Source organism: Dermacentor andersoni, chromosome 1 (assembly GCF_023375885.2).
Source record: "Dermacentor andersoni chromosome 1, qqDerAnde1_hic_scaffold, whole genome shotgun sequence".
Classification (NCBI taxonomy): domain Eukaryota; kingdom Metazoa; phylum Arthropoda; class Arachnida; order Ixodida; family Ixodidae; genus Dermacentor; species Dermacentor andersoni.
Window position 1 is genome coordinate 209335839 of NC_092814.1, and position 25660 is coordinate 209361498.

Genomic DNA, 25660 nt, shown 5'->3' on the forward strand with positions numbered 1-25660 from the left:
AACCTTCCACATATATTAGGTATGAGACCTACTGCTGACCGATGTCCAATATACAGTCACTGAGAGCTTCGTCAATCAGCCTAAATTCAGCTTTCTCTCTAACTACTCATGTCCTGTGTTGCACATGCAATAAACTTTTCATACTTTGCAGAATCTATGGATTTAATCGCCTTCCTTTCACGTCAACTTGGGTCACTAGGTACTGGCTATATGCCACTGGATATGTGCCACTGAGTATGCGTCACTGGGTATGTGCTGCTTTTCAATGAATCTTTCACACCAACTTGGTTCACATGGAACTAGCACCCGTGCGAGTTTTCGTTGCCCATGGGTGAAGAGCTCGCTTCCTAGCTCGCTTCCTAGCACGCTTCCTAGCACTCGATATGTGACATTGGATTTGTGCCTCTCTTCAGTGAACCTTTTGACACCAGCTTCGGCCACCTGCGTATGTGCCACCTTTTTCTAATTTTCAAAACATTTAAAACATATTATTACGGGGATGTTGGGAGTATAGAAAGAATATATTTACAATATATATACAAAATGAGTCAGAGTAGATAAGATGGCTGACCCCCAACAACACGCAGCAGCCAGCGTCCCGCGATCTTCTTCTTTCTCTCTCTACTTTCATCCTTCCGTAACAGGACCCCCGGGCGGTGAACCGCCGTCTCGGCGCATGGTAGGCGAAGAATTGCGAGCGAAGTATGGTTTCAGCCGCGAAACGTGCACGACGTCCACAGGCGTCGGAATTGAGGATGCATCAAACTGTAGCGGCGAAATCTCGTAATTTACGTCGTTAACTTGACGTAACACTTCATAAGGCCCTGTGTAGCGAGAGAGAAGCTTCTGGGAGAGGCCAACCCGACGAAATGGTGACCAAAGGAGCACCCAAGCACCTGGCGCAAACTTCGCGATGGCACCGGTCATAACGTTCTTTTTTGTATATGCTGCGAGGCTAAAAAACCAGATCAGGCGACTTGACGGGCCATGTGAACGCGATCAATACCTTCACGAGCGTACTCAGTTGCAACACGTGGCACAGAAGGGAGGATGGTGTCAAACGGCAATGTGGGGTGGCGACCATACAAAATCCTGCGGTGTCATGCCGGGACGAGTTATACGCGAACGTCACGTAGGCCAGCGTGGCGTCCCAGTCGCGGTGATCGTTGGAGACGTACATCGACAGCATCTCTGTGATTTTTCGGTTGAGACGTTCCCCAAGAGCGTTCGTTTGTGGGTGGTAGGCGGTGAACAGCTTGGCGCTCAGTGGCACAAGAGCGGAGGAAGTCGTCGACAACTCGAGACAAGAACGAGCGGCCGCGGTCTGTAAGTAACTGTCGAGGTGCACCGTGGTGGAGAATCACGTCGTGGAGGAGAAAATCAGCGACGTCTGTTGCGCAACTAGTCGGCAACGCTTTTGTTATCGCGTAGCGTGTCGCGTAATCAGTAGCGACGGCGATCCACTTATTCCCTCTAGTCGTCGTCGGAAAAGGGCCAAGCAGGTCAAGACCTACGCGAAAGAACGGTTCACAGGGTACTTCAAATGGATGGAGTCGTCCGACAGGTGGCAGGGGAGCTTTCTTCCGGCGCTGACACAATTCGCAAGTTGCGACATAACGACGCACAGAGCGGTAGAGATCCGGCCAGAAGAACCGGCGTCGTACGCGGTCGTATGTACGCAAAACTCGCAAGGTGTCCCGCCGTCGGTGCATCGTGAAGTTGTTGGAGAACGACGGATCGCAGATGACGAGGGAGGACAAGGAGCAACTCAGCGCCGTCAGGGTTGATATTGCGGCGATAGAGGATGCCGTCGTGCAGCACGAACATGCGGCACGTGCCGTCGGTGCTGCCATATTGCACTCCGGCAATGATGGACTGACTGTAAGGATGCGTCGCGTTGTTGTTCAGCGCGAATGTTGGTCATGTCAGTCAAAGCCATCACGCAGGACACCGGATCACGCGCAGCAGGATCGGGAAGACTACGGGGTGACGAGAGAGGCAGTCAGCGTCCTTGTGCAGACGTCCAGACTTATAGTTGACAATAAATAAAAATTCCTGGAGCCGCAAAGCCCAGCGACCAAGCCGTCCTGTCGGATCCCGGAGGGAAGACAGCCACCAGAGTGCGTGGTGGCCTGCAATGACCGAAAACGTGCGGCCGTACAAATATGGCGGGAACTCGGCGACAGCCCAAACTAAAGCCAAGCACTCCTGATCGGCGATGGAGTAATTGCTCTCGACAGGTAACAGCAGACGGCTGGCGTAAGCTATCACGCACTCGGTACCATTCTGTTGTTGGGCGAGAACAGCGCTGATGCCATGGCCACTTGCGTCAGTGTGTACAGCCAACAGCAAAAGTTTGCGGGGTGCGCGAGCGCGTGGCAAAGCGACCCTCCTCCCCTTCTAGCGGTGTCGAGACCGACGCCTGCACGCATGCGCGTCCCTCCGAGACTGCAAGCGTGCATTTTTCCGCGCTTCCTCTTTGCGCGCCGGCGATATGGACAAGAACGGCACCGAGAGCGGCGCTGCTGCGCCGGCGTTGAGAGCGCCGCGCGCGAAGCAAAATTCTATTAGCGGGTGGTACCCCTCTCCCATCTCTCGTTCGCACCGCCTTGATTGCCTCCTGCACTGCGCGTGTTTGGGCACGTTTCGTGCCGCGCGCGGTGTGTGCCTACGTGTGTGCGCGTGGACATTTCATTCGAAGGGCTATGTACAGTCTGTTTCAAATTTAAGGGAAAACTCGGAGCGCATTGCATCGCGATGCGGCGAGCGCTTGAGTCAGGCGGCGGCAGCAGCTCGCGCAGGTGCTCGAGGGGCGGGATCTTGAACGGCGTCGTCTGCAACGGCGGCGCGCGCTGGCCGCATTCTCGGGAAACGTTCTACTGCCAATTGCAGGGCGCCGATCTCATCGTTGTAGCTGACTTCTGTTGGAAAGCTGGCGTTGTGCGACGCCCACTGATACGCCTCAAAAGTAAGTTTATCGCTGCAGGGCAGTCATATACGACGTACTGATTCCATACATTTTTGACGGCCCGTTTCTGGAAGGCGACTATATATTCTAACGCGATAGGTCGCCGATCCACACTGCTCGTGTTGTGCAAGAAATGCTGGAAGAGTGCGCAGTCACTCTCTTGGAGTGGCCGCCTCAATCCCCGGGCGCCAACTTCATTTAAAATGTCTGGGGCTCTTTGAAAGTATCGCTGGCGCACCATCCCCTCTATCGGTAACCCGAGGATAGACTTCGATCCACTATTGCCAGCTACTGAGACGTGCTGCGAACGAACACGTCCCTGATCAAGTCATTCTACACTTCACTGCCTTCCAGGATGAGCGCTGTCATCGCTGCCGCTGGGGACATGAAGAGATACTAACTGAAGTTCCGAGCGTGACATGTCCAATTCCCCGCCGGCGGGCAAGGTCTGTCTGGTGTAGTGAATGATTGTCGAGAAAAATCACTTCCAGCTCATTGTCTTAATCTAAAACATTCCTTTAATCGTATCCGTTTGTTTCATCGTGTTCGACCCGCATAGTTATTGTTGAGTGCTTCGTTTTCCTTTCGAGTCAAACAAAGACTGAGCACGTTGCGCGCACATCTTGGTGCGTCTTGTCCCTGCTTATTACGGTAGCACACACAGTGAAGAAATATACGTGCACGCGCTCAGTACCCCGGCCTTTCGAAAGAACAAACGAAGCATGCTGTCAAAAGAAATTTGTGGAACTCCATTATCGCCAATGAAGGCTCAGAGTTTGGCGACGCACACCGTTTAGTAAAGAATATCAGCTCAGTTCCCGCAGTACCGACGAAGTCGGTGCACTCTGCGCCTGCTCGAGCTGCTGCCGCCGCACGACTCCATTGCTTGCTGCATCGCGACGCGATACGTTCCTAGTTTTCCCCTAAGTGTGAAACAGACTGTACACGCTTCTATTTGCCTTTAAGAAGATCGGTACGCTTGGCAATTATTTTCATGGCTGCAATGCGGCGAAAGGGCAGCGTCTGCTTAATTATGTAAGTGACGCTGAGCAGCAGGTAATTGGAAACGACATCGTATGTGCCGCCGGAAAAATCGTCAGCACACGATGCGGCACATACGTACGGCACAAACGAGCTAAAGTCATTTTTGCAGTTTCTCACAATATGTTTGCTACAAATCCGTGTTGTCTCTGATGGCGACAACGGACTTCCATCGACACTGTGCGGAAATAAAATATATCGCTGCATACCACAAGTATGACATGCGCACACTAGTACGTCCCCTACAATATGGAATAGAGGCACCAATGTAGACAGCTTGGCCATGTTTTAACAGTGCTCAAGAGACGGAAGTTGAAAGTATTAGTAATCATTCCTGCTTCAGCAATGCCGGCGCGACCAAGACGCGGGCGTGTATCGTCCAGTAACTCGATCGATCGGTGCAGTGGTGAAGCGGAAATGAACTCCGGTCATGCTCAATGCATCGTGCACATATTCAATTTCTCGACACGCGTGCACTTCGGCCACTGCTAGCGCATACAACAGAAGTGGTTTCCATTCTTGGGCACCGCACACACAAACGAAACACGAGAAAGTAGACAGGACAAGCGCTCGTCGAACTTAGTTTTTATATGAACAAAACGATTATGAACCGAGTAATTATTAAATTCATGTGGTTTACATATAGAAACCGCCTTACACTCAAGAGTGATCAATGAACGAGCTCGCTTCGTATGCCAGTTGTTTACTTCGCTCGGCGCACCGCAGTAATCCATGTCTGTCGTCTGCTTTTTTCGTACCATTTTCTTGTGAATCGGCAGAATTTCACTGGTGGCATCAACCCTTTCGTGTTTACATTGCTGTCGTGACAGTTAACAACACAATAATAATTTCCGGTCATCCGAAAAGGCGCCGTCGCAAAGAAGAGACGTTTCGCGCGCAGCGCGAACTGAACGCGAGCGCGACCGCTAAGGGAAGCGGCGGCGGAAACCTACACCCGTTGGAGATGAAATCGCTCCGCCAGGGGAGAAACGAGCGCTGGCGTCTAGGATGAAACTTGGCGTGCGGTCGTCCATACGAATGTAGCCGCGAGGTAGCCTTCTTGCGATATGCGCCGTGGCGGCTTCGACGGGCAGAACTTCGTTTATACAACGGAAATCAATAGTCCATTTTCGTCTTGCAGGTCTCCTTCTATAGAGCGCGTCTTCTGCCACGCTCTTCTGCGGTCGAACGCACCGTTCGTAAAAAGAAAGAAACAACGAAGATTGACCACCGAGAAGGTGCAGCCCAGAAAAAAAAAAAGACTGGCTGCGTTCGCCACCGGGCCGGCCCTATGCGTCAGCGCTCGTTACTCGACAAAAAGCGGCCGCAGTGGCGCCCGCAAGTTCACGCTTCTAAACACGTTTCACACAGTTTCGCCCGTCGAAGCCGCCACAGCGCATATCGCAAAAGGGCTACCTCGCGGCTACATTCGGATATCGCCGGCGCGCAAGGAGGAAGCGCGGAAACATGCACGCTTGCAGTCTGGGAGGGAGGCGCATGCGTGTAGGCGTCGGTCTCGACACCAGGGGTCACCGCTAGAAGGGGAGGAGGGTCGCTTTGCCACGCGCTCGCTCATCCAGCAAATTTTGCTGTTGACTGTACGTCGGTCGGTGCAGATGGATCGAAGTAGGCAAGTATGAGAGGCGGGTCAAAAACCCAATGAGAACGGCGAACGCGTTAGCCTGCTCCGGGCCCCATGAGAATGGCGTGTTCTTTTTTAGAAGATCTGTCAAAGGCCGAGCAACGTCGGCGAAGTTTTTGACGAAACGGCCAAAGTAAGAACACAGGCCGACGAAACGGCACGTCAGAAGCAGAATGTGGCACAGGGAAACTGCGTACGGCGGGAACTTTTGCCGGATCTGGTTGGACACCGGATGCGCCAACGAGGTGTCCCAACACGGTAATCTGACGGCGCCTGAATTGACACTTCATGGAGTTCAGTTGGAGGCCAGTTTTTCGGAAGACCGCGAGAATGGCAGCGAGTTGGGTAAGGTGGCTGCCGAACGTGGTAGAAAAAACAATAACGTCGTCAAGGTAACAAAGACAGGTGGTCCATTTGTAGCCTCGCAGAAGAGAGTCCATCATACGTTCAAATGTCGAAAGAGCATTGCGTAGGCCAAAGGGCATGACTATGAACTGATATAAGCCGTCCGGTGTGACGAGGGCCGTCATCTCGCGGTCCGTTTCATCAACTGAAATCTGCAGCCGGATCGAAGGTCGATGGACGAGAAGTATTTAGCTCTGTGCAAGAAGTCCAAGGCGTCATCGATGCGTGGTAGTGGGTAGACGTCTTTTCGCGTGATCTTGTTTAAGTGGCGATGATGATGATGATGATGATGATGATGAAAACTTTATTTAATCGACGCAAGAACGACAGGTACCATCTTTCTTTTTCAGGAGGACGATAAGCGAAGTCCAAGGGCTGGCTGATGGCTCGATGACCCCTTTGCGGAGCATTTTGGCCACTTCTGATTGGATGACTCGACGTTCAGCATGCGATACACGATAGGGACGCTGACGACTAAGATTCGTGTCTCCATTCTTTATACGGTGGTGAACAACAGATGTTTGGCCTAAAGAAACGGCACGTTCTCTTTGTCTCTTGATTTCCTTCCCGCATATATATGTGTGTGTGTATATATGTATATGTGTATGTATGTGTATGTGTATATGTGTGTATATATATGTGTGTATATATATGTGTGTATATATATGTGTATATATATATATATGTATATATATATATATTTTACTTTCTTTCTTCTTAGGTATTTTTGTAGTTTCACCTTTCGTTGACTAAGTCGAAGCCTTGTTTTTGTTTAATAGGTACATTTGCTGCTTTTCTGTTCATCTATGCCTTGTCTCCTTAAACCTTTATTCGTAAATTTTTCATGTTGCCATTGTTGTATGTATTTTTAATTCTAGTCATCATGCACAGGAGGTCCCATTTCAGTTTCTAACTACGGGACCTCCTTCTGTATATACATATGTTGTAATTATCCTGATTTTGTCATGAATAAAACTGATTCTGATTCTGATTCTGAAGACCTGTCGCCGAAATCAAAGATGTCACGGTACGATTCGAGGAGGAGACGTATGTCCGGGGCCTGGCCGAGGTGAGGTCAGGTGCAATCATCTTCGCCAAGTCATCCGTTAGGGAACCAGAGTTGTGACCTGCAATTGGTGCTAAGAAACCGTTCTCGGCATTCAGACTTTCAGTGTCAAATTCCGAAGTATTAAAAACGCTGGCCAAGAGCATGCCGGCTGGAAGGACTTGAGGGCACAGGCTGAAATTCAAAAGCGGAAGAATGACGTTGTTATTAGTAATCGTCACCAGCGTATGCGGAAGAGCAACGTTCCGGTTCAAAAGCACGTCAATGATGGGGCGAAGGACATATTCACCATCGGGAATCTGTGGCTGTGCGGTCAAAACGACGTAAGTGACTGCCTCAGGTGACAAACGCACATCTTGAAGCGTGCACAAGTGCAGTGGGGCGGTGCTCGGAGCATCGGCGACTTGAGGCAGTTCCACCTGAAGAACGCCGGTTGCGCAGTCGCTGAGAGCGGAATGATTGGATAAAAAGCCCAATCCAAGGATAACGTCCTGAGGGCAGTTGTTGATCACAGCGAAGGGAACAGAAGTAGGGCGGCCGGCTATACTTAAACGCGCAGTACACATTCCAAGAACAACCAGCACGCCGCCGTCGGCCACACGAGGATCTCTGGCAGCTGCTGGGGTGACGACCTTCTTCAAACGTCTACGTAGGTTAGCACTCATCACAGATATGTGGGCTGCAGTGTCGACGAGTGCTTGTACAGGTAAGCCGTTTATTTTAACCTCAATTACACTTCTCTTTGTGGGCACAGACAGAGGATTTGCTGCAGTAGTAGGCAATGCAGCACCACCTCCGAACGCTGCATTTCTTAGTTTTCCGAAATGGTGCAGCCAAAAGCCACAGGAGACGAAAGGCGACGTGGCTGTGGCGAACGGGAAGATGGGCGACGTGTTTGCGGTGAACGATACTGGTGTCCACGCGGCGATGGTGAGCGACTGTACCACGTCTTCCTAGCAGAGTTGTCGGCGCTGTTAGACTCGGCGGTGGGCGAAACATTGCGGGCATTTCCATTAAAATGGCTCAGGTTGGTCAGCGTGCGAGGTGTTGAGGGCCACGAGTTGCGACAGTATCGGGCGACAGGACCAATGCGGCGACAGGTGAAACATATCGGCTGGTCGTCCGCAGTTCTCCACTAAGTCGGGTTGCGATAACGCGGATAGAAGCGTAGGGGTGGAGCGAAAATGGTAGAAGGGCGTTCGTTGGCTCTGGGGTTGGCGACAGCATAGACAGAATGTAGGCCAATGTTTTCAAGTTCCTGTTGAACGATGGCTTGCACGAGAGGAACTGAAAAAGGGGTAGCATCAGGGCTACGCGAACAGAAAACGGCGGGCGCCATCGCGTCCAGTTCACGTCGAACGATTCGCACCACGTCCTCTGATGGCGACGCATGCTGCTGTGTGGGCTGATCTTCACACGTCGACGCTGCGGCAGTATTAGAAAGTCTGGCGAATGGTTGCAAGACGCGTTGGCTTTTGGCTTGCTCGAATTGTCGGCACTCTTTAATGATGGCATCAACTGTAGAGCAGCTTTTCACATGAGCAGATTAAAGGCGTCTTCAGCAATGCCCTTAAGCACGTGCCCGACCTTCTCAGCTTCTGTCATGTAGTGATCAGCTTTACGACAAAGTGCCAGCACGTCCTGGATGTGCGAGACACAGGACTCCACGGGGGATTGGGCACCGGAGGCCAGTTCAAGCACTTGCGTCCGTAAGCAATAAATTTCTTTATCGATAAAAGAGCTTCATTATATCTGTTCCCCTTGAACGGACACCCTCTTAAATAATCAGTGTTGCCACAAAAGTATCTTCGTATAGTTTTTCCTGCTTTTGTTCATATTTGCCGAGCAATGTATACGTCTCTTACGACGTTTTGAGGAGCATAAGTACGCCTGGAAGAAATGGAGATAAATCAGTTTTTGAAAGTTTGCGCTGTCTGTTTGTCTAATTTGCCTTTCCGTGTCCCTATCATTCTGCGTGCGCTGCAAGGAAGCAGAAGGCACCATATATACAGGGTTATCATTTTTAAGTTTTATGGAATTTTAAAAATCGCCGGTGGCAGATAGCATAATTCTTGTCCTTGAGCTACCATGTCTTGTCTGCCATGTCTTGAGCAACCAAATGAAAAATAACTACGTGTTGTTGCCTATAATTCGAAATTTAGCATAGCGAATACATTCTAAAGCTTTCTTGGAAACGTTTATGCTTATTGGTTGCATTGGTTTTCATTGGGTTGCCTAGCTTTTTTTTCTTTCCTCCCTCTCTTTTGCGCTTTTATTTATCTATTTATTCCATTTTATTATTTTGTTCCATGAGCCCCATTTTCTGCCACTTTTTTCATTCTCACTTGCAGAGTGACGGTAGTTCCCTGACCTTCAGCATTGCAGATAATCCCCCTCCCCCGTCGTCCACGAAAAAAAGGAACCTTCAGTGACACGTAAACCGGCGGACACACGGCGCTACCTCACATTCCTCCACCGACGTTGAATAGCACTCCTTTCTTTTCAATTGCACACCCTTGCCGCTAACACACCCTCAGTCCTTGCCTCGCCCACCCACGTTGCCACCTCTTCCCTTAGAAGACCCACCTATATATACTGCGCCGAGGAATGCATATATTGACTTCCGCTTTTACCTTGTTCTCGCTTTGCTCATCATCTTGAAGTTCCATCTCCTGCCTTCCTTGTGATGCCATCGAATTATCGACGGCATCAACGCCAACCAAATCCTTTCCGACCGCGCTATTCTAGTCACTTCAGATGTTTCTGCCATTTACACTAACATACCCACGAGTGAAAGAATTAAAGCCGCATTGAAGTCCCTCGCAGTCAATCCCCAAACGCACGCTCCTGAAGTTTGCCTGTCACTCCTTAGCTTAGTTCTCACGCTCAACTATTTCGAATTCGATTCTACTCGCTACCTGCGAACCTTCGGCACTAGTATGGGAACACCATTCGCTTCCACGTATGCCAACATTTTCATGGGACAGCTTGAAGTAAACCGGATAAAATCATACCCTTTAAAACCTAACGCCTATCTGCGTTACACGACATATTTATAATATGGGAACACTGCACAAGCGCGCTAAGCGACCTAATTAGCCATTTCAACCGCTTTCATCCATGTATTAGACTTACTGCTCACCCCTCTCCAAGTCAAATCAACTTCCTCGACACAACGGTCTACATGAAAAATGGAAAACTGAGAACGACACTTTACCGGAAGCCTACGGATAGCCAGCAACATTTACACTACAACAACCGTCACCCGCGACGCTGGAAGCGAGGAATTTTTGTCGGACAAGCGAAACGAATAAGAAGAGCCTTCAGGGAAGACAACAATTATATCCACCACCTAAACGAATTTAATGCAACACTAGCAGAAAGGAAATATCCACAATTTTCTCTTAACACAGCTTATGACGCCGCGTCACGATTGGAGAGACAGTCGGAATTAGCTAAGAAAAAGCTTACAGCATAGTCTGAGAGACCAGCAGCCTTCATGAGAAAGTATTCTAATGCCCTCCGAAACGTAAACAACGTCCTATGAAAATACCAGCCAATATTATCAAGTAACGAACCCCTGTGAAAAGCGGTCCTGGTGGTACCAAGGGTGACCTATAGCCGCAACAGAAACTTTAAAAGACATGTTAGTGCACGCAAAAGTCAGCCAACATCATTACCCCGTAATGAAAGCATGTTGTCGCCCCAGCTGCAAAACCTACAGGCACTTTCAAAGCGACATTAAACTTAAAGGCACCGTATATAGCTATACACACAAAGTGAAAACTAGCTATACTTATACTAGTTACGATGTGATTTGTACGCTTGAATGTTCCTTCTGTATGGAGAAACAATATGTCGGTGTAACGGGACAATCAACTAACGTCAGGTTAAACGGCCATCGCATGGACACAGTTATAAAGCTTCCCAAAGCCATCGCCGGACATTTCAACCAACCAGGTCATAACATTGATGAAAAACTCTGTATCCTACAGTCAAATTTCCCTTCTGTACGAGACAAAATACAGACAATCATACCCCATGCATAAGTTCACAAGATTGCAAGCAATAGACATAGACGTTTCAAATGGAGCTTTAGAATCTATTCGCTCTGCTAAATTTCAAGCTATAGGCAACAGCACTTAGTTATTTTTCATTGGGTTGCTTATTGTTTTGGTCTTCCATTTCTTTCCTCCTTTTTTTTCGATCTTTTATTTATATACTTATTCCTTTTTATCCACGAGCCCAATTTTCTGCTACTTCTTTCATTCGCATTTGCAGAGAGGCTAGTTCACTGGCCTCCAGCGTTGCAGATAATCCCCCTCCCCCGTCGTCCAGGCCCTTTCCACGAAATGAGGAACCTACAGGGACACGTCAACTGGGTGACACACGGCGGTACCTCACATTCTTCCATCGACGTTGAATTGCACACTTTTTTGTTTCAATTCTACACCCTCGCCGCTAACACACCTTCGGTTGTTGCCTCGCGCACACACCTCACGCCCGCTCCCCTTTATAAGAACCCTACCTATACATACTATGCCGAGGAAAGCACATGTCGTCTTGAAAAAGACAAGTCCACTTGTCGAAACGTTGGCTCCCGCTTTTATCTTGTTCTCATATTGCTCATCGTCTTAAATTTCCATCCCCCGCCTTCCCCTTGTTTTCCCTCGTATATAATGAAACACCTGAGCGCTCAGACTAGGAAGGCAGACGCTCCGATTAAAAACCATGCTTTAAAAGAAAGCGAAAAAAAAAATCATATTCGCGCCAGGAGTCGACAGCGTCCTCAGCGGGCCACCACATAATGGGCTCTCGGTTTACCCGCGCGTTGTGGAGGATCAAAGCGCGCGTGCCTTCCCTTGCAATTTCGGAGATGGCGCCCACGTGTCGACCCACCCCGAAAGCTTGCCTTCGCTTTAAACTTCATAATAAGGCGAACTAATGGCCTGCGTAATGCGACACACGATATTTCGAAGCACTTGCTCGTTAGAATTCTACAAAACGAAATTGCCTCGGAAAAGTCGACCCCTCTGGCACTGCAACATAACCTGCAAAATTCGTAATTAAAAAAACGTTATTCCTCAATTATTTTAATCACTTGTGGCGTTCTAAAATTGGTAACCACAAGCTGCGCCCAATTTCGTTGTCCGGCCCCGGCGTCAGCATCCGGATGGAGCAGGATGCAACTGTATACCCGAGTCAAATGATTTCCGTGCCTGCTAAAGGACGCCACGCTTCGTAAAAATTAACTCATGGCTCTCCACTCTGTCAGATAGTGCAGTTTTCATGGTTGCTGCAGATATCCATAAAATCATTGTGAAAGGCCGGATTCATAATCGCCGCAAATAAGCCCTTTGTTGACCGCAGCGTGTTGCAGCTTCTAGAGCTCCGCCTGAGTGGAATCCAGCCAAATGAAGACTTGGAAACCACAGAACGCAACAGGATACGGTGCTTGTCCCAGTTTGGCTCCTTTTAGTCTTCGTTTCAACGTATTCCAGTCAACATATTACCAACTGGCCCACCAAGCCATGTTACTGAAAAACACCATTTCGAATGAGTAGGTGGCATTTACACCATAGTCCCTCCCTATTTAATGTCGCAATTCCCTGAGCAATGTAGGTGACCGGATTAGCTATTTTTGCCTTCATCGTGTTTCAGCACTTTTTAACGGTAGGCACGCGCTTTCGCATTACTATGGTGCCTCACAGCAGAGAGAAACAAAACGAAAACGTGCAGAGCAATTTCAGCGATCTACTTTTTTCCTTGCCTTTCATTCCTCAGGGAAACATGCTAAGATGGCTTGTCTTAAATATGCTCCGTGATTACGGGCGCGCTTTCACAACAACATGTCCGCATTTTGTATAATTAAAGAAAAGAAAAATACATCAGAAGGATACAAACGAAAGAGCTCACCTGTTGTGATAGGGGTCCGCGTACTCGGGCAGCATACGGATGCCGTGTTCTTTGATGTAGCTGTCGTTCAGTTTCCTGGAGTTTAAAAAAAAAGCAAGCGAAAGAAACAACATGAGCAGAAAGAAACCGAAATGCCCATAGATCGGTACATGACGTCACAGCAGCAACAATGCAGCAGCGATCACTCAACTCCCTCTGCGCTTTTGCCCGAGCTGCTAAGGGTCACACTGTGTGCGAAGCTGCAGCGAGATAAAGAGGGAGAAGGAAAAAAAATCCTCATAGGAAGCGATCTATCCTCTTAAAAATTCAGCGACGGTTTTTCTGCATAATCGCGCCAAACAGCGCTAACGCCAAAGCAAGCGCATTTCATTCAACATTTGCTGCTCGTATTGCTCGTTCAACTAATTGGTACAGCATAGATGAGTAGCTCCACTGCAGTGTCCTCAAGCTGAACGTGAACATCAGAGTACATCATACCTGCAAAAAGCATGCCCAATGTTCACTTTTCATCGCAATTTCTATTTAATTTACTGCCTGCCGTATTCCGTGCCTCTGCTGCTGCATGTAGTCTGGGGTCTGCGACCAACTTGTCAAGGCAGCAGCCGAGCTGATTTGTCTTTGAGAAGTTGGGGCCTTTACGAAGGCAAGTCCCCTTGTCGACACGTTAGCTCCTGCAACACACCTTGTTCCATGCCACCATTAATCACTGGAAGCCTCTTCCTGTAAACTCTTGCCTTGTTTGGATGCAACGATAGAGAAGCACTGTTTAACACACTTCTCATCGGCACGTCATAGTACGAATGCAATTCAAAATTTGAAATTCACATAGCCACTGGAACGCAAATAAAATAAAATAATAAAAAATAAATAACATAGAACAAATCTCGTAAGAGAAGTAGGCAAAAACAAGGCGAGCTGAATCCGGCCCCATGTCACCTCCAAATTCGGTGTGTTTGGTCTCCACTAGACTCCTACGAATTATATATTCGTCCAATGAAGTTCCGTGCATCGACCCCTTAGAAAACGCTTCCGTAATATGACACGTATGACTTTGCCATATCATGAGACAGCGTTAGCTTTTCGTGGTACGTGATATGCCAGCACGATACGTTAGCGCGAGGCGGCAGCGGAGGTAGTTTGGTTACAATAATCGCGTAACAACCTCGCAGCGTTCAAGCCACCCACTTGGATCCGAATATTGCACTCCGTCGTGACAGCAAGAAATAAATGGTACAATCAGCGATCACTTAGCCATACCTTACGCTGAGGACAAAGTGTTAGCGACATCTTATCGTTGTTATTGAGATCAGCTGTTTCTTTAGACTCGGCATGTCCGGCGCGGTTTCGCTGAGGGGCGCGCTTGCGGAGTGAGCATAACGTATCACGTATCACGCAAAGCTAAAACACTCTTCTACTATAACAAAAGAAACCGAAGTTCTTAGACAAAAGAGAACCTTCACCTTGCTCTGTATCAACCTAAATATACTGTCATTTCTAAAATTTAATGAAAGTGCCAGTCCTTCCCTGCACGAATACATCCCTTCTCCGATTGCACACTAGCCCATGAAGTCAATGAGTTCCATTATGGATGGGAACGTGGCGCCGCCTCACTACGTTTCCCTAATGATACGCAACTGCAATAAATATTCTTGCCGAACAGTGCTGCCTCAAGGCACTGTGCGTTTCGGAAAGCCAGCAAAAGCCTGTATACAGTGTTTGAAAGGCCGTATATATGAGTCATGCTTGCAACTTCCCGTATAGCCGAGGATGCCGTGGTGAACCCGTATTCACGGGACTAAAAGAAACTGCCGAGAGCCTAACGACGACCCGGTTTGACCGTCAAGCGCGGCGACAGCAACAGCGGCCGTTGCACACGGGGCGCTCAACGACAAAGCACGGTCAGGTGACGCGTCAGATATTCGACACGCTTCCGTACTGCGCTCCCACACGTAAAATTGTGTTCGGCACAGTTCCACGCACGGATTAAGGTGCACAGAAATATGACTCATGTGAGCCGCAATGCAAAGCCACGGTGACACAAAAGCGCTCAAAGCTTCACTCTGTTCTTTTCGCTAGATTCAGGATCTTTCGCCCTCGGCTCCGTGTTTAAGTACAGTAATTCCCCTTTTTGTTGAAATTCCAGCACGCTGTCTATTAATTTTTTTAGTACACTTCAGCGGGCGCATCTATGCACGCATCAAACCCCGAGAGAGCGAAGTATCCCTCCAGTCTCGTTACCAGACTTCGTGCAGGCCGGCCGCATTGGTATGGAACGCAAGAGCCGGAAAAATAAGTGGTTTCGTTTCGCGTGACAGCCATTTAGCCAGGCTAACATCTCCAGATTGATTAAAGTAAGTATCTCTCTCCCTCTTCATCTGCCAATTGTTCTGTTTTCTAAAGTATGTATTTCGACCACTGACGTAGAGAAAAGAATATCTCAACTGTTAGTCAATGTTGCGTCTCTAGCTTTATTGCGTGCACCGTCTTCGTGCGGGTTCACATTATCTTCGTGATGAACCACCCTTGTGGTTCATTCTGGTTAGCGCAGTCTGGTTAGCAGCAGTAATAGATTTCACATCTGCGGCCGCGTACACGAATAGTTCATAAAACACGAGCGCACGTCCTTCTGACGCATTGCCTTTTTTGTCTCTGGTTCACAGGGTTTAAGGAACAGGAGAAGCAAATATTCGGTCAGCCAACGTAGGAAGAAATCGACGCAAAGACGTGAAGGGATTGGTTTTGCTTAAAATGAACTACTTCCTTGTTCCTTTTAGGTTGGATGGTTCAGTTGCGAAATTGAAGCTCAGAACAGTCAAGTCATGTCTGCTTAGCGGAACTCCACAGAGAAGCACCACTTTCAAGATATCCGTCTCTAAAATCTGCTAAAATATGCAATGGTGTTAGAGCTAATATCGTACAAAAGTGATAGAGAGGTACATTGAAAAAGGTGAACTGGAATTGAAACCTATTTCGTAGCACCTTTTAAGGACTGATATGCCCAAAGTGGGGCTAGCTCTATAGAGAGAAAGCAAGGAGAAGAAAGGCAGTGAGGTCAACCAGACGAGCGCCCGGTTTGCTACCCTACACTGGGGGAAGGGAAAGGTGAATATAAACAAAAAAAGTGGAGAGAGCGAAAACTGTGTGCGCACGATGCACTGCGTGCAGCAAAGCAGCTTGAAACCAAAGTCAAATCCAAGCAAGTGCGCCTAAGATACATTGGGCTGCAGTCATTCTGCAGCTTGAAGCTAATTTTGGTACATTCCCATAGCAGGTGATGCTCGTTGAAGTCCCTCGGGATGACCCAGAGACCAGTGGTCGTTATCAGTACATTGCAGTACGTGGCAGTATATCGTTAAAGTAAACCGTGGCCTTTTAAACTTCAGTGCGAATAGAAGGCTGCGGGTGAGCCATGGTGCTTACTCAAGAATTGCAAGCGCTTAATTGAGAACATCCAGCACTTGCACGGCATTTCGCACTGACGGAGTATTCAGCTTATTCAAGAGCTTATTCAAAAACCACAGCCGAAGCCACAGTCGGAGCGAGAGTCACTTCAAGCGATACAGCGCACCGCTACAGAGTCCACGGCGCGGGCTCCTGACAAATTGCCCGGCGAAGACCGGCAAGTGGTAGTGATGCTAGGCTTAGCATTTCTACTAAGCAAATAATATAACTTCCCGCCTACTTGACTTCACTTTCGCAACTTGAACATGTGCCTACAAGTTAATATTTTAAGTTAAATTTAATTTTTTTATGCAGCTACATGCATATCCCGATTTGTCGCGCATTGCAATGTCCTCCTGAATAGGCGTAATTCACCTGAACAGGCGTAATTGCGCTATGCTCCATGAAATTTTTACAAAAATCGCTTCGAGTGAACAAACACACACACACACACACACATATATATATATATATATATATATATATATATATATATATATATATATATATATATATATATATATATATATATATATAATATATATATATATATATATATATATATATATATATATATATATATATATATATATATATATATATATATATATATATATGTATCGACATGCGCGGAAGTGCGACACTGTGTGCATTGGGTTGTACATAAAAAGTTTCGCTGAGAGCAACATTAAGGGCGAATCGCAATGCAGCGCGCGCGACTGCGGCTGTCGAGAATACGCAGCATGCGAAAGTCACAGATTTGATCAGCATTGCAAAGGGGTCCGTGTGCCGATTTTTGGCTTCGCACACGGCGGGAACAACTGGCTCAGAGAAAGTTGCCCCGCAAGCCCTTTTAGCAGCTCGGTGGGCTTCCACGTTGGTAAACTTTTCGCTTGCTGAATAATACATATTGAACAAAAAAAAAGGCAGTTTCGCCCGACAGGCGAAGCAAAAATGATGATAACGATAGAAAGGTTTAGCGTTGCGTTTGAACACCTCGGGCGGCATATGCGGGTGCGACATGTGCGACGCTGCACGTAAGGCAGCCTCCTGCTGTGCAGAAGGACCATGCAGAGCACTGGCGGCTGCCAGGCGTTCTCGCAACGCTGGCGTGATGAGTGCCGCCGGTGGGGTTGCAGGAACCGCAGCTTGATCATGCACGAGGTGAGGCGGACTCTGCCGTCTCCACACAAGACCCTCAAAACCTCCGCGGGAGAGCGGCGCATGCGCCATCAACGGGACAGCGCGACAAAGGCGGCGCGAGTGCGCTTAGAGCTTCCGTATAATTGATATCGCAATAATAATAATAATAATAATAATAATAATAATAATAATAATAATAATAATAATAATAATAATGAATGCAAATGTCTGAAACACGTTAAGCATAGCACATAGAAACCTCAAATAAGCGAGGACAATCTACATAGATAGCTCCATTGTCAAATGGAACATGCAGACTGCTGGCTCACATCTATGGGTGATGGAGAGAGAAAGTGTGTGTGCGTGCGAGGGAGAGAGTGTACGTGTGTGTTTGTACGACAAAAAGTTTGTGTGTGTACGTTCTAGGGGAGAGAGTGTGTGTGTGTGTGCCCACGCGTGCGTATCTGTGCGTGTGTATTGTGTGTGTGAGGGTGTGTTTGTGTATATGTACATTTCCGCCCTTACAACTACTCTCGGATAGAAATTGTGCAGTTTATAGAGTTTATTTCAACCCATACATAATTCCACGAGACGACAACAAATCACACTGCAATTAAAACATAATGTCTTTCTTGAAGCGAAACACAGGCAAAAAAAAAAGCACCTGAGGCGTCAAAATCGCGGCCTCAGATTTCGTCACAGTGGCAGAATCACAATCAGCACTGTCTAGCTGTTCACTTTCGTTACTTCCTTCCCTCGGCGGCAGCGCATTGTCTTGATGCCAGCGACGCGCTAAATCTGCACCATCATTGCCTCGTGCATCGCTTCGCGACCAAGCAAGCTTTCGGCGGCACATGTTCTCTGCTATATTGATATAAAAACTTTAAACTGCTTGCCTTCCAAACAACAACACGAATGAAAAAAAGTTGTAGGCGACCCAAGCCTTTGACTTAGGTGCCTCTCAGTGGCACTTGCACCTGGGCGTTGGTGTTCATCAGGTTAAGCTAGCGAAGGTCTTTCCCCTGGCACGATATGCGGGTGAGGATCAAGGAAGGGCGAGGAGGAAGTGCAGCGCGTGCCACCTTGCGGGGCGCAGCCTCCTAGCCAGCGGCGCACGTAGCCTACATTACGTGCCCTCTCCGGTGCTGACGTCAGAGCATGTAACGAGCGCACGCGCGCAGCTGTTGCGAGCGAGCGAGCGAGTAGGTGAGCGCCGGGAGAGGAAAAGAGAGAGAGGCGGGAGTGACGTTACGTCCGCTCTGTTAGGCATATGTTCAGTCTATGACAAGCCACTGTTTTCCATTATTTAGCCGTTTAAATATCACGCCACCTTCTTGTGTGCGACGTGATTAGTGACGTCATTACTACCATTTTCTAATTCGAGGTTTCCAGGAATTTCGCCAAAGTCGTGCTCACCTGGCGGGTCTCTGAAATCTACGATTCGGTGCTTTGGTGTGCGGTAATCAGTGACTTCTAATTAATTCTAATTATTCCAGACACTTCAGTAACTCAACTTGTAACTAAACTTATGCTCTGATATCATATGTATAATGAAACCCTTTAATTTTGTACTGCAATATTCTTTCTATTTTTTTCTGATTTATTTTGTATTTCGTTCCCGGTCGCCTCAGGAGGTGAACTGCAAGTGCTGTGCAAGAAACAAGAGTGCCACTCGATGCTCGTGCCACTAAAAGTCGAAAGTGGGCTAGCCGCAAAGAACATGCTCACGGTACCATACTATTGATGACGAAATCAGAAAAGGCTGGACACTTTCAGGTCGACCTTACAGACGTCTTTCTGCGTCAGTAATGCTTTCAAATAGTTGATTTGCAAAATATTTGTTCGTGCGGCTCTTACAGAAGCAGGCCTAATAAAAATTTATTTGCTTAGCTACAGAATCTCGAGGACTGGCTCCAAGCTACTCATTTGCTTTAGCCACCTAAGATCAATTATTGAAAACTTCATTACCGTAGCTTCGTTTATTACGCAAACAACTGCTCAACTTACTCCGTATATAGAGGTTAATAATTTGAACACCCGAATATAAAATGATGTCACCGAGATTTACATTGATTTAATATATTTGTTTGGTGCAGTTACAAAGAGCCGGCATGTTGATGGTACTGTAGGCTTCTCACAGAGCAAGTGTGAAAGCTTGGGCATGTTATCTTGGCGCAAATAAAGTTAATCAGCTTAAACGCATGTGCATGCAACCGTGCTCTTCTACCTTTACAACTGATTCTCTTACATTATACAAGAAGGACCTCTGCGGGTACATCCCACAATGTGTGCGAGAACATTGTGCGCGCTCCCAATTAGATTTCTGAGCGTTGGTGGCGTCAGGCTCGATTTCCTGGCGTTAGCAGGAATAAAAAAAGCTGCCTGGGGAAAGCATTGGATATTTTTTTCAGCACTCTGTAACAGGTGGAGCAACGCAGACATGTGCGTTAGAACGAGAAGTACTGAAGTATTGTGATGAGTGAATTTCGGAATATATTTTGAATGTCTAATGTTAAGACTTAAAGAAGAAAATACAGGGGTATTGGGACAACACTAACATACGTACAGTCGTGTTAAATATGGGCTCTGACGTGGCGCTAATGGTGGAAGCAGCCGCAAAGCCGCACGGCTAATTTGGCGCACGAAATAATGGTTTATTATTTACTACTAATCGGAACAGTGTTCATCTTTTCGATATTTGGTATGTGGGTGCCGCAGCGCTGTCTTGGGGCCCCTTCGGGCATGTTCCAGCTAATATTTAAAGCGGCTGTACTGCATTTCTTTTTCGATCGTTTCCCGGTGACCCTTCTTAAAGTTGCGTTACAAAGTTATTCCTTGGCTTTAGGGGCGCATGCATGTATGCGAAATTTCCAAAATGATCTCAAAGATTTTACCGCGAAAGAGTAGGGGTGTGCGAACAGTAGTTTTTGAGACCGATTTGAATACGAATTGAACCGCGCCAGAAGCGAATCGAATCAAATATCTAATACTTTTCGATTAGTTTTCGGATAATGAATAGCCGAAGCGATGAAGCGATGTTCACATTCCAGTATTCTTAAAATTAGCAAGTTTCTGTAATTAGTACGTTATGAAGCGTTGTTTATTAAAAGCACAAATGGAGCATTAAGAGCAAATCAGTAGTTTATCTACAAATACATGGTTCTTCAGAGAAGTGAATGATCCCTGCACAGCTTGTAAAGTATGGCTACCTAAGTGACGAAGCCACCTTTACTAAGCAAGCTCTCATGTTTTATGTCTTTGTGTCCACGTGGCTGAAACCTTACCATACTTTCGCAAGAATTTTATGTTTCCTTGAGTGCAGTGCACGTTTAGAAATATTCGAAAAGTATTAGAAAAATATTGGCCTTTACGAATAGTGAATGAATTAATTCTGGGGTTTTACGTGCCAAAACCACGATTTGATTAATTTGACTCATTGATTAATTTTTAAGACCAGGGGATCTTTAACGTGCCCCAAATGCACGTGACACAGGCGTTTTTGCATTTCGCCCACATCGAAATGCGCCACCGCGGCCGGGTTTTAAGGCGAAAGCCTTTAATGGTCATTGCCAAGGACATCTGCCGTTAGCAGAAACTGTCACAGCTTTCCGGCCGCCTTATTGGTCTCCTCTGTGTCGTGACGTCACTGTCGCTAGGCACAGGTGTGCGCCTCCTGATTGGCTCGCGTGCGTGACGTCACTGTCCTCAAGTGCGGATGTCGGGGTGGTTCGGCGCCACGCGGGATGACTCATCACGTCGGCACGCGTGGAGGCCGTGTGTTCGACGGTGCGCCCTGGCGTCACTGTCGTCAGGCGCTTGATGTGGCCTCCCGATTGGGCGCTGTGTGGCCTGACGTCAATGTCGCGAAGCACGCGTGGCGACCGTCTGCTTGGGTGTGGTGTGGCGGCGGCGGTGGCGGCAGTTTGCGGTATCGTGTGGGAAGGATGCCTCGTCTCGCCAAACCAGTGTCTCCCTGTAGCACGAAAACTACACTTTCTACACAGGTTTCGATGAGTGTATACACAGCAGACGACAAACAAGCAGGTTGGTGTTGCAAACGCGTGGCGCCATTTTGTCTGATACTGTTGGCGCTGATAGTGAATATTTGCTGCAAAGACGGTAGCAAAGTGTTTGCGTGACCATGTGCCAAAGAGGAAGGTGAGCTAATCTTCCAAGAAGACAAAATTATCTTACTCACGGATGATGCGGACTGTTTCAGACTCCGCGCTGTATTATACGCATTGAGAAGCTGTCTTCGTGCAATGCGCATTCTCGATTCATTTAGATGCAGTTTGTCTAGACTTGTTGATGAAATGAAACTCGCACACTGGCGTTTAGTTTCAGGCAAGGGAAAATACGCAGCCAGCAAGTGCGAAGTTGGGCGCTTTGCGAAGTCAGCCCAGCGACCCTAGTGCAGACACGACGTCGTAGCCTCTGCCCGGCACTACACTCGTCTACACGAAGTGTAGCTAAAAAAAAAAAAAAGCCCTAACTTTCGCTACGCCGGGAGGGTGCAAGACGATTTGCTGCTGTCGTGTGACTTCACCATCTACTCATGAACAAAACACTGCTTTAACGCACCACCAATGTTCCAACTAAGTGCCATGTTAGAAGGGGCAACCCCCTCGGCGTAGTCAGTTGAAACTTGTTGATCCTCGGCGGATGTTTTGAAACATATTTTTCTTTTTAAATTTTGCCCATTCAGTTACACTTGTGCATTGCTGCGAAGGACCACGGAATGTGTCCAGAATTCCGGGGTACGAGAAGCAGCGTATAGAACATGTGTTTTACCAGTTTTGTAGTATGCTTGCCCTTAATGGGATCCGTTTTGTGGTGTGCATATCAGTGCATTAGAAAAATCGAATCCGTCGCGGCAAGTTATGTCCTGGGAACATGCGGCCGCTTTGCAAGTGTAACATCAATGAGAAAATAACTTATTGTTATCCCTTTGTTTGAACGACGAAACAGGTTGCGACTGAAGCTGCTTTATTCAACTTTCCATAATTATACGGGAGTCTGCTCATCAGAAGGCCCCACAGTAGGTTTCCTCTCGTAAAGTCCGTCCACTTAAAGTTAGGCCGTACCTTTCCAGGTCTGATCACTTTCAATTATCTTTTTTTTTTTTTTCTAAGAACCATTGTGGCTTGGAATTCACTACTTGCGGATGTGGTGTACCGCAACAATGTTGATGTTTGCCGCACGCAATAATGCCTTAATGGCGCTGTGGTTCATGCATGAATAAAGAATAAGGTTGAAGTAATCTGTGACACGCTCACAAATTTATATTGGTTAGAGTTTATTTCGATGAGCCATCCGTTACACCCGTTAGTTACGGCCTCAAGGTCAGAGAGGACTCTAATAATATCTTTGCCATCTTTTATTTCTCTATTGATAACCCAATCATCAGTGAACAGATGAACGCTGAATAATTATTACGTAATCGCACTATGGTGTCACGCTTACAAAATTCAAGCCCACCTTCCTTGAGCCGCAGTTAAACAAATGAAAATAGCCGGATTCGTAATAATTCAAAAGACTTGGGAATTTAAACCTGCGGTTAGCACTTTCCACCTTTCACCTGCCCTCGTCTTATAGCCGTGTTCCTTTGTTTTTCAAACAAGAAATTGTTAACAGATACTTTAAACAGTGATTGACTTTAAGTCTAAATCACGCGCTGATTCGATAGCGGCACAATTAGCGGATGCTGATGACACCAGCATAGGGAAATAAATTAGTAGTTGCTTCACCGCAGCGCAACTCAGCATTCTCTGGCTTAATTATGAGCTCTGCAGATAATTAGTGCATACTGCTTTCTTCCCTATTTTCATACGTAATACGACGACCGTAGTAGGCATCTCCATTGCCCTCGGAACTAGGTAACGACTTCATTGTTTAGGATTGGCACAGGTTATGTCAGATGTCGCGTCGGTTATTAACGGCTTTCCGTAAGCGCTAGGCTCATATTTTAAGGCCTCTTTGGATAACGAGGCGTGACACTGGCTTTCACTGCGGAGGAAATGGGCCGTGTTCAAGCGTGCATACTTTGCAAAATAAGAATCAGAATCAGTTTATTCAAGGCAAAAATGGGGATAATTACATGATAAATATATACAGAAGGAGGTCCCGTAGTTAGAAACTGAAATGGGACCTCCTGTGCATGATGACTAGAATATATGCATGGCAAGAACATATGCGCGCAAAGTTTTAAGCGATATGTGTTAATATTACAGGCAATTGTAATTGCTACTGCAACTGCTTGACAGAATCAGCTTCGCTGGAAATTTTGCTGGATTCTGTAAGGTCGTGCAAAGTCAGTGCGTGTTCTAGATTGCGACGTTATATCTTGATGATATTTCAGCCTTATACTAAGAATAATAAGAGAATAACAGCACGTCTCTAAGACTCCCTGTAGCGTAGCGCTTTGAAAGTTTCTGGTGCACACGCAGTAGCCTCTACTAAATTATTTAATCTAACTGTTATAGAATTCCAGAAGTAAGCATTTAGTTATATTTAGCCAACCGGACACCCTTCTGATCAAAATCCCTGCCTTCTCCATTTCTTTGCTCTTCTTCCTTCCCAAGCTGTTTTACAAACATATCCTACCAAGAAATATATTATTCAAAATCGAACGTAAGGGGAAGCTTAAGCTCGGGGGCTCCTACATGGGAAATCAGCAATCCTTTCTTCTGAGTAACCACGGCGCCGAAATTGATGACTTATGTTGAACTTAAAGGAAACAGTTAAAAGGTATTATTGGTTTCAGAAAGCAGCCTTTTTATCTAGGCTTGCTCCTTTTTTTTTTTACATAAGTTCTTAAAAATTGCGAAATTTCAAGAAACAAGACTTCTACTATTCAACTTTGTACCTCAGCTAATATTTCATCTAAAGCGGGCAAAAATGATATACCATACACCACCCTGGAATATACTACTAACTTCTGAATAAGACATTTGCAAAACCTTTTCAAACATTGTAACGAATTCATATAGGTCGTAAATTCATACATGAAATTTGTACGGTTTAGATGCTCCAATGGATGGAGTTTATAAAGATGCGATATTAGTTTTATGCTAAGTAAAGGATCTGTAAACTTCGTACTTCTATATTTTTTTCTTTAGATTTACTGATTCCCGGCAATTTTTGTAAAAAATTGCATGGTATAAATCAAAATTATGTTTGCTGCAATCACTGTGACTTAACTTTCTCTCTTAAGTGCTACAATTTTCATTCAAATCGGTTGATCGGTTTTCTCATAAAAGCATTCTTGCGTATTACATGCATTTGAGCAGCCGGTAAAGGCCGATCCACACGACGGACTAAATTGCTCTTTTGGACCGCGGTCCGCGCATCACGTGATAGCACGTCACCAGTTCGTGCGTACCGTCGTTGGCCCGCGCAAGACCGCGGCCCTCGCGGTCCAACAAATCACCAAGGCTTTTCCCGCTTCAGTTTTGGCGGCGGACCGCATGCAAACCGCAGCGATTTTGGCGTAGCCAACGAATGTTGTCCGGCAACAGAGTGTCTTCAGCCAAATCCAATCTAGTTTTCAGCTCAGCAAAAGCCAGTCAAGGCAGTCGTTTCATGTCCGCCGTTCCGCCTACACGTGCGTGCAGCAGATATATTTTTTAAACACCGTGTCCTTTTGGAGTGAAGAGGAGGCTTTTTATTTTGTATCCCTCGTTGAGCAGTTCCCGGCTGTGTGGGACTCGAGCCGGCATGATAACAATGATAACACTCTGGCCGAGAGTGTATCTGGTTGGTCTGCTCTGCCGTCTGCTATGGCGGTCCGCCGTGTGGATGTGCTCTGCGCCGGACCGGACCGCGGCGGGCCGTGACGTCGCATCACGTGACCGAGCGGCCCGCGGACTTGGTCCGTCGTGTGGATCGGCCTTAACGACCATACGCCCGATCTAAAGCTTCCTCTTAAGGCAACACGCCGCTTCTATATGAAACCCAAGAAACAGAACGCCGACTACACACACGCAAGCCCGCGGCCGCAGTGGCGCACAAAAAATAAGCAATCAAGAAAGAAAAACCA

General features: G+C 47.1%; 1 protein-coding gene across 1 annotated transcript in view; it reads right to left on the reverse strand.

Moving 5' to 3' along the window:
• LOC126546934 (glycosyltransferase 25 family member-like) overlaps window positions 1–25660 on the reverse strand; it is a 113427-nt gene that overhangs the window by 55570 nt on the left and 32197 nt on the right. The window contains exon 5 of the mRNA XM_072288225.1: window positions 13039–13113. Within this exon, the coding sequence (XP_072144326.1) occupies window positions 13039–13113 (75 nt within the window). The remainder of the gene's footprint in view (window positions 1–13038; window positions 13114–25660) is intronic.